This window comes from Adiantum capillus-veneris, chromosome 18, assembly GCF_014529385.1.
Source record: "Adiantum capillus-veneris isolate H3 chromosome 18, ASM1452938v2, whole genome shotgun sequence".
Taxonomy (NCBI): domain Eukaryota; kingdom Viridiplantae; phylum Streptophyta; class Polypodiopsida; order Polypodiales; family Pteridaceae; genus Adiantum; species Adiantum capillus-veneris.
This window is the reverse complement of record NC_140948.1, coordinates 79,793,380-79,802,565: the sequence shown is the minus strand read 5'-3', so window position 1 is coordinate 79,802,565 and position 9,186 is coordinate 79,793,380. Positions and strand designations below refer to the sequence as shown.

The following is a 9,186-nucleotide window of genomic DNA, read 5'->3' as shown; positions in this document are numbered from 1 at the left end:
ATGTGCAAATATCTCGTACATCATATGTTCCTACTGACAAACTGAGCATCATGATAAGTTTGTAAATAACATTTGCATTCCAAAAGTGGCCAGTTATTGCTCTACACTACTCCCACATCAACAAAAATGATGTCTTCATGGTGGAGGTAGCATAGTAAAATGTGGGTGACATGGCTGAAAAAGGCTCGCAAACCAATGCGCATACTGCACTAGAAGAGACAATTTGATGCTGGTGCCCAAGTAGCATTCAACAAATGTATTTGTATTTTCATCATTCTAATTCCATGTTTCATGCCTCAACTTAGCCTCCCATTCTTTCAAAACCATCGCAAAATACTCTTTATTTCTAGTCAAAAAGTGACGCACTGTTTCTTACAATGTTATATGAGCAAGTACTCAGGACTCCTTGGTTTCTGCTTTGATATTATTTGCAATTTTAGATGCATGAATCTAATGAGGCTTTGAATATCCAGTTCCATATCACTTATCATTTTTGCAAATGAAACTAAATCATTGTTTTGATGGCCATAACATAAGTGTTGGCTACAAAAGGGCATAAAATGGACACCATGGCTGTGCTTTTTTCGACTATAGTATCCTCTTCGTGCAATCAGGAGAAAGTAAACCAGTAAAAATACTTCTTGGTTACTCTTTTGTCAGTGCAGATCAATTTGAAAAGCAGTTCTGATTTAGTAACTGTAGGAAGAGAAGGCAATATCTCATTGAAAGGTGATGCATTCGAATATGATGGCGAACCTCGACTGCCATCCTTGACACATGCACAAAGAGTGTTACCACAAGCAGTCCCAAATTCTAACACTTGGCACAATCATTCTACTCCAAACGACAATTTTATGTGGTGTTCAGTAATACATTCACCTGAAATTTAATATCCTCGACTTTTCCAAAGAGCACCCCTGAAACCCTACACAGAACTGTGAAGCATATCAGAAAACAAGAGACATCTGACCCCAAAAGCTGCAATTTTTTATATCACTTACTTTATGACTGCACTGCTACATTAGAAGATCACGAAGCTGTCAGCACAGCATCCTTCTTAGTGACTGCTTTGAGAATGTGCACCCCTTTCTTTGAGTAAGTTAGAGCCTTGGCTCTTTCTTTATTAGGAGTCATTGCTCCAACATTTTCATGTGAACAAACTTGTGGATGCACATTTTTTCTGCTATTCGCTTTCTCCAAGTTTGGTTTGATCGTCCCGATTTCCACATTTATCTTGTCCAAGCAGCACCCAGCCTACAGCAATGCATAAGATGTTCAGAGATGTTAGAACTTCAGTGTTTCGGCATGATTGGCGTGGTCTACGTGAACATTGAAAACTCTTTCTCTCTCTGTCAAAAAGACCACAATAGATATATTGTGACCCAACTAGATGTTCTGGATTATTTCACATTTTGTACTTTTCCTTTATTGACAGCCTTGGACATCAATTTGATTGTATCCCTGTATTGGTGATGCCAATGGGGTCTCAGCAGTCACCTGAGTTCTTCTCTTCCACCACAGGGCATACAGATAGAAGTCAACATTAACCTCCAGGTCTAATGCATCATGGCGAAAGAAAGGTATGTTCATCATTACGACTCATATCAAGGTATGAGACATCAGGAAAGATAGGCTTGTAGTTAGGGCGAAACCTAGACAAAGGCAACTCTCTTCACTTAAGAAAAATCCAGGGACACTCCCCTCTGCAAAGGAGTCGTAGCTCTTCATTCACCCCTAGCCGATTGGCTTCATGCCCTACTAACTTCGCTTTCTTGTCAGGAAGCGTCACAAGCACCTTCAAATAGGATGAACCCTCAAAAGTAGAAAGCTGGAATCGTGCAAAATCAGTCTTTTCCCTGTCCGTACTCATACCTATTGGATAAGTATTTTACCTCATTTGAGTTGTTCCAAACTGACCCCATGCTGTTCTCTTGCCCATTATGATTGGAAATCTCTACATCTGCCTCTGCGATGCCCATTGAGGTTACTCTGATTAGATCATTGACACAAACACCCCTCATTCTGAATGCTGAAATCTTTTCATGAACTTTACCCAAAGCCTTACCAGTTGAATGATTGGTACAAGCCCTTGCATGGTCTCTCCTCGAGTTGCCCATCTCGTCTCCCTCAAATCTAGAGAATCTATCAACTGAACTTGCACCTGTAGAACTACTACGTCTTCCCAACTTTGGCGATTTAGCTCGAGTAGTGGGAATCTGTATCAAATAGAACCAGAGATTTTGAGAATCCTTGAGCATCTGCTTTCAATTATGGTCAGTGTCGCATTTGTTGGGACGGTCACTTTTTGAAAAAATTACTCGACCGTGTTTAGAAGCAGGGTCATGGTGCTGATAACCATACCTTTTGCGAAATTTCAGGTAACATAAGCATTAGATTCTTTCCATTTACTCGTGCGTCAGGTTTCTATCATCTGATGAGTTCTCTTGTTTGCTCTATCATGGTACAGGCAACCTCAACACAAATGCCAAATTAACCAGACAACAAAAACTTGCCTTTTGCAGTTCTATCTTCGGTGGTACTCCTTCACGATAAAACACAGGCATTGGTGTAGCCTTGAATGTTAAACTCTTTCGAAGTTCTCTGATCTCAGCTTCCATTTCTTCCTAAAAGGACTCATAAAAAGTTATAGCCTCACCAACGTAAATTAATGATCACAAAGATTTAGGGCATGCCTTAGTTTTGGCTTGGATCTGGATTTTTTCTCTCTCCTTCGCAATACGTAATTCCACCAGTTTTGTATAGAACTACATACAAGAAAGTGTTAGCTTGCAGAATCTTAACAAGTATGTTATTCATGTCCAAGCTTGCATCTTTCACATATGAATTCCACAAGATTACAAAAGCATCACCCAAATGATTCGATAAATCTAAACTGCTTAAGGTTTGCACTTAGCAATTAGCTGGATTGAAATAGAGCTGTGAAAAATAGCAGGGAGCAATGATGACGCAAACATAAACGAAAGATCAAATCAATGGAAGCAACTGTATTGCAAGAAAATTTGTTGAAAGAAAATAACACCTGATGTTCAAATCTTGGTATAAGTTGGAAATTGCATAATTGTAGAATGAAGAAACAGTGAACAATATACAGCAATGGAGAACCAAATCACTAATTACTTGGGGTCAAACAGAAACTTGCACACCTTCCTTGTCTTAGGAGAAAAGGATCAAATGTTTAATGCAATAAATGTAACATTTGGAGAACTGGCCACCACTACCTGTTTCCGCTTCTCGGCACGCTCATCGCATTTGAAGCTGAATCCATTTGCTGCAGAAGGCTTGTCCTTCATAATCTTAGATTCTCTATAGAAAACAGGTTATGCCAAAAATCTTTTCACCATGATGACATTTAATCGGAGGCAACACAAGTGTTACTCAAAACAAACAACTTGACAGCTATCACATAATGGAGTAAAAGGATACACTGAAGAAACAGACTCCCTGTCGTCGTCATCAGATTTTTCCTCTAGCTTTAAATCAACTGTATCAGGTTTTTCTGCTTCAGACCTAGAACCACCAATTCATAACAAAATTCAAGCTGCATAGACTACTGTCAAATTCAGTTCTTCTACCTGATTACAAGCACTGAAAGAAGAGAATGATTTGGCAAGTTATTCTAGCTTATCAATGGATGTGTACATCAGTGCCCGCAGGACAATGTCAATAAGGGAATGGCACGGTGAACAGATATACCAAATAAACCATGCTGAAAGGCCCCCCAAAAGCCAGCACTGGCCACAGGTTACTGCAAACTCAACAGATATGCCAGTTAGAGAGCCTTAGCTCCACGCTCACTCACTGACCATCATCACATGACCTGCTCATTGTCACGTGTCACGTGCTCATTGCATTGGAGCCACGTGGACAAGCTACTGCTACAGGTCAGCATCAGTCTTAGCTAGCTTAGGGTCTAGCCCGGCATTTTGTGAGCCTCTAGAAGGACGTGCATGATCAGGCAGGTCAATAGTTGCATACCCTCAATTGCACAGTATATTCATGAAGTCAATTAGGCATTTAGGCATATGAACAATCACTTACGTTGTCTATTAATCAGTGACTTTGACATGACATTTATAAAAAGTAGGTAGGGCAAACGGCAAAAAAAAACCTATCAAAGGGTTACTTGGCCTTCAGTATTTAGGACATCAGAACCCAGTACCAGCAAGGGCATCCAGCGCCCGAAGCACCTCAGCACCTAGCATTCCATCATCAGCATCATCAACGTTTGCCGTTTTTGCATCGGTTCAGCACATCATTTTTGCATCAGTTCAGCCCAGCGTTTTGCATCAGCATCAACCTAGCTTTTTTGCATCAGTACTTGGCAAATCCCCTCAGCATCAAGCATAGCATTCATCATTTTCAGCATTGTGTCAGCAACAGAGCAAGGGGCCCTTGTGGGTGGTTGGGACCCCGACATACGATGCTCTCTCTCTCTCTCTCTCTCTCTCTCTCTCTCTCTCTCTCTCTCTCTCTCTCTCTCTCTCTCTCTCTCTCTCTCTCTCTCTCTCTCTTCAGTTCGCTTTCTCTCAAGTGAAGTAAGGTAACCTTGTGTTTGTGCGAAGTATTAGACCTGAGCTAAAATCCTTCAACCCTTCCGCTGCATCTGACACTCAGAAACTTCACTAAAATCTTCTCATACAAAGTGGGGCCCTGCCTGCCATTACAGAGGCAAGCCAATAGAGATAGTGAAAAAACATGCTCGACCCCCCATGAGGGAGTTTCAATTATCTTCATTCCATCCCCTTGACATACAACACATCGCAGATCTGACAATGTCTTTTGACTCTAGTATCCCTATAATAAATTACTGCAGCATTGCTAATGATGCTTATCTGATGTATCAGCCCCTCCCCAAAGGTGTGGGACCGATGGAGAGTGAGCAGGACGGGAAAGAAGGGGTGGAGGGAGGAGAGGAGGAGGAGAGGTAGACGACTAATATGTCTGCACTAGATACTCTAGATATCTTTATGACCATCCTAGAGATGCAGGGAGATGTGGGGGATTGGTGAGAGGTGCTTGTTCATTCACCTACGTCATCGTACAGTGTTAGGATGGCAGAATCACATCCCTTGGGGCTTGAGACTAGGAGGACAGCAGTGCTAGCTGGAGGTGAAGTTGGAGGAGCCACTATCATGACAAAGTCAAATGTATAGATACAAAATAGCTAGACAAGAAGACCACTTTTAGTTTTCTGAACTTACTGAGTCCTCTCGCTTTTTGAAAGCTTGACGTTCAGTGGCACTTCAACTTTCTTGTACTTCTGTAAAGAGTTTCACACACGATTCAGGCTTGCTCAGGCTGAGACTGAAGGTCAAGGTTTAATGTGATTACCTGGCCCCCATTACAAGCTAAGCGATTTGGCATTTCAGTGATTTGTTGAGACTGTGTTTGGTCACCAATAGATGCCCAACCTCCAAGTGACACCCGTTTCTGAGTGGCCAGTGCAAAAGGTCGTGGTATTGTAAAGCTGGAAGAGGAGCTACTATTTAGTGACCTGTTCAAGCCATAGCGTGCCGACGACGTACTGACACTCTCAGGAGGAGTTTCTTTGCTGCTAGGAAGCCCAACTCTACTGCTAGACTTGGAAGAGGTTCTAGAAAAGGTTGAGCAAGATGATGCAAAGGTTTGGCGAGATTTGGATGCTGGAGAGCTCATGTGCATCCCTTCCTTTACAGTTAGTTTGGCATCCACAATTTGTTCGGCTTTTGCTTGTTCCTGCAATCAATGGAGAAAGAATACAGATAAATTATGAATCTGATTTTGATAAAAAAGTACTTTTAGCTGGGTAGCAGGCAGCACCAGATATAGCGTGCAATGAATAACTCAAGTGACTCCTTCAGACATTAGTTCCCAATTTCTACGAAGCATGCACAAACTCTCAAATCTCTGGTCTTTAGCTTATAGTTGTATTTTTCGGACGTGTATGGTATAAAAAAACCAGGCATATGAAACTGTCCCAGTATGATAGTAATGGAATCTTTTTTCATACTTTGCCCTAAGTTTCAGACGCATAAAGTTTGGGACACATAATGCTCCCGTTTTCATACTTTGCCCTAAATTTGTAACACCCAGTGCTTCATATGAGTTCTTGCACTTGGCACTCTCAAATTATGCTTTGTCCACTACTTACTATCCACTACTTACTACCTAGTCTCTACAATCTATAAAGAAGCATAATTCTACAAAGTACAATGTTTTGTGGCTCACTCATTGATGGCCTTGAATTTAGGGAGCCCTATGATATGTGACATGGAATTTCTTGAGGCTGTGAACCGTACTTTTTCTGCACATCCATACCCCTATGTGTTTGCCGTATGGAAAAACTATCGCTTATACCTTACAATTTTTGACTTAATGTCGTCTGAAATACTTGTTGTAATACACATGAAGCGTCAGCATATCACACTGGCAATGCCTGCATTGGGATCTTGTCTATCCATCCCATTTTTGAAGCAGCTGTAAAGGACAATCTTCATCCAACTCAATAGACAAGACACCAGGTTACATCTGCAATCTTGACTCATTAAACTTGTGAAGAATCTTCGTGATTCAAAGACACAATTTCTATCTACACTGGAAACTCAGAACTTGAACAATTTTCAAATACACCCATCGCTGAAATTAGAAGAACATTTCAATGATAGCTTTGTTCCTCCCTACTCACTTCTTGGACATGGTAACTAATGGTAGAAAAATGCAACCTTTAGACTAACCTTTATACTAATGAACCATAGAGCAAGGTCTTCATAAACTTGATTTACTAAATACAGCTAATGCAGTTTCAGCACAGGATTCTCAAGGTCAGAAAACCATAGGATAACAAATTGCATTGCAGATTGTGAGAATGACTATTTCTTAAGCATGAGAATTTGTGCTGTGAACTAAACCCAGCTTTAGCAATAAACACAGATGCCTGAAGCAAAGATCAACACAAATTGCTTGGTTCCTTTTATGTCAGGCTTTTTCAAACACACAGCTGGACGATTTGCATACTTGGCTAAAAACCACAGAAGCGCTAGTTGAGGCTCCATGCCAAGTGTTATTGCAATGGACACTAAAATTCCGCATTTTTACCACATGATCAGATGCTTTGCAACACCAAGAAAAAATCTCAAACAAACTTACTCTTCGTGGTACCATCTTCAATTTGGGTGTGGTGGGCTTTCTTTTGCCAGAAAACTGCTCTGACACGGAAGGCTTTTGATGTGCATTGAAAGGCAATAGGCCATTCTTTGGTTCTAACTTATCATCTTCCTCTTTAATACAGTGCCCATCGACCTCTTTAATTTCTGAGTGATCCTCCTTTAGAGGACCACTAAGCTCATGCTCCATTATTGGCTCTTCCGAGATATTGTAACAATCTTCTAAAGTACCAACAACCAGCTGTAAGTCTTCTACACAAGCTGCATTTTGCTTTGATGAGTTTTCTGTAATTGATTCCATAAAATCCTTCAACTTTTACCCACTTCCCTGCTCACTCACAACGAAGAATCTGGGAATAACTCCGCAGGTGTACCTAAGGAATATGTAAAGGATTTCACCGTCAATTAGAAACAATGGCATGCAGTTTTACAGCCAAAACAGAGACATACCGCACCATAAGACCTACAAGTTAGATTCCACCCATCTAGGAGCTCTGAACATGCACTACAAAATGAACACCTGTCTCTCTATTTTAATTTATAGCAATTAGAATCATGAGGGCCAAAGTGATATGTGTAGCAGAAAAATCAAAGGATAAGAAAAACAAAGGCATAAAATTAACTAAACATGTGGTGCTCCCTGCTAGCCGATGAAAAAGGCTTCCAAAACAAGAAATAGGCTCTTTGAAACGTCAGAATCAGCTGAGAAACACCAGAAAAAACCTGTACCGACCTAGACTGAATACCAAATAGTGAACACGCCCTATATCAACAAAAAAGGACATGAGAAGAGGCACCAAATGCTTGAGTAGATCACTGTTAGCCTGTGCACTTGCCTAAATAATGAATAGCAGGCTCTTTCACAAAACCTGTCTGGGCATGCATCTGTGTGCGCACATGCATGTTAGATGCAGTCGTAACTTGCAGTGTCCGAAAAAAACCTAGGTTTGGTGTAATCCCACGTACAAATTTTGAAATTTACCTCTAAATTTTATATTTGAAGGTGAGAAAACCTACAAAATTTTGAAAAAATTAGTGTAATTCGGTGTAAAAACCTTCAAATTTCGTCGATTTACGTCTGTTGTTTCACATATGGAGTTTTGCCACGTTTTTGGAAAAAAGTTTTTTGCGAGCATTGGTCGTAAGTGAACATACAAGTTCTTGACTTAAATTTCTGCAAACATGCAAAAGTCGATTGTGATTTCAGATGCAAAAATGCAAGCGTGCTGGAGGGAGAGGACACAAGGAGTAGCGTAAAAGGCTCTGCTGCTAAGGAAAAAGGAAGTGTGCACTGTGCAATGTGCATGAGGCACGCTCTCTCTCTCTCTCTCTCTCTCTCTCTCTCTCACACACACACACAGTATAAATACCTGTTGCGAAGCTCAGGAAAGGGAAACGGAGGTACGCAGCTTCTCTTTTCTCCCGCCTTCTGATGTCAGAAATGCGCACGCGGGCGAGTGAGAGCGCGCGAGTGTGTGGTCGTATGCGCGCGCGTGCGTGTGTGTGTGTGTGTGTGAGAGAGAGAGAGAGAGGGGGAGTTGTTTGTAGCCTAGGCGTTGCTTGGAGCGGGCAGCTAAGTTACAAATACGCTGGGCCTAATAAAAAATTGAGCATTACGAAGGCATAACATGACCTGGGACTTTGTTAGCTGGATCTCAAGTGACCACCCACTTCCAATGCCGAGGGCTTTATATACTTTTATTTGCACTGCCCCTGGGGCCTGGCTATGCCTACACAGAGCTTTTCTGCACCCATGTAATTCCCGCGCACAAAGTGACCTCTTCATAGACCCACCGAAGGATGTGGCGTCTCCAAGAGGGATCTATGGAGTGATCGAGAAAAGTGTTTCTCAACTTACAATCAATTCGCTTCAACTTTTTGAAATGTGCAAAACAATTTGCTTAGAAGAAGAATAATGTATAGAGGCACATAGAAAGCTCAAATTTCCTCTTTGAACTGGACTCATGGATAGGGAATGTGTATGGTTAGGGGAATGAATTTTTCCAAACACGTGATCTATGGT

At 41.3% G+C, this 9,186-nt stretch overlaps 1 protein-coding gene across 7 annotated transcripts; it reads right to left on the bottom strand.

Moving 5' to 3' along the window:
* Positions 1 to 325: 325 nt before the first annotated feature.
* LOC147435931 (uncharacterized) lies at positions 326 to 8,949 on the bottom strand. 7 transcript variants are annotated; one of them, XM_086488832.1, is made up of 16 exons: positions 8,797 to 8,949; positions 8,534 to 8,592; positions 7,488 to 7,537; positions 7,147 to 7,385; positions 5,353 to 5,736; positions 5,223 to 5,281; positions 3,445 to 3,528; positions 3,240 to 3,324; positions 2,694 to 2,765; positions 2,514 to 2,624; positions 2,066 to 2,216; positions 1,893 to 1,966; positions 1,162 to 1,254; positions 1,002 to 1,016; positions 880 to 935; positions 326 to 769 (listed from the first exon to the last, which is right to left on the bottom strand). In XM_086488832.1, the coding sequence occupies exons 1-16, from the start codon at positions 8,947 to 8,949 to the stop codon at positions 667 to 669; spliced, it is 1,788 nt and encodes a 595-aa protein (XP_086344958.1). In that variant the 3' UTR covers positions 326 to 666. The 7 variants fall into 7 exon arrangements, 1 of the variants encoding a protein (XP_086344958.1); XR_015185127.1 differs by lacking the exon at positions 8,797 to 8,949 and having other exon boundaries at positions 326 to 761; positions 1,002 to 1,254; positions 7,147 to 7,537; positions 8,534 to 8,741; XR_015185132.1 differs by lacking the exon at positions 8,797 to 8,949 and having other exon boundaries at positions 326 to 761; positions 880 to 925; positions 1,002 to 1,254; positions 7,147 to 7,537; positions 8,534 to 8,741.
* Between the last annotated feature and the right edge of the window lie 237 nt (positions 8,950 to 9,186).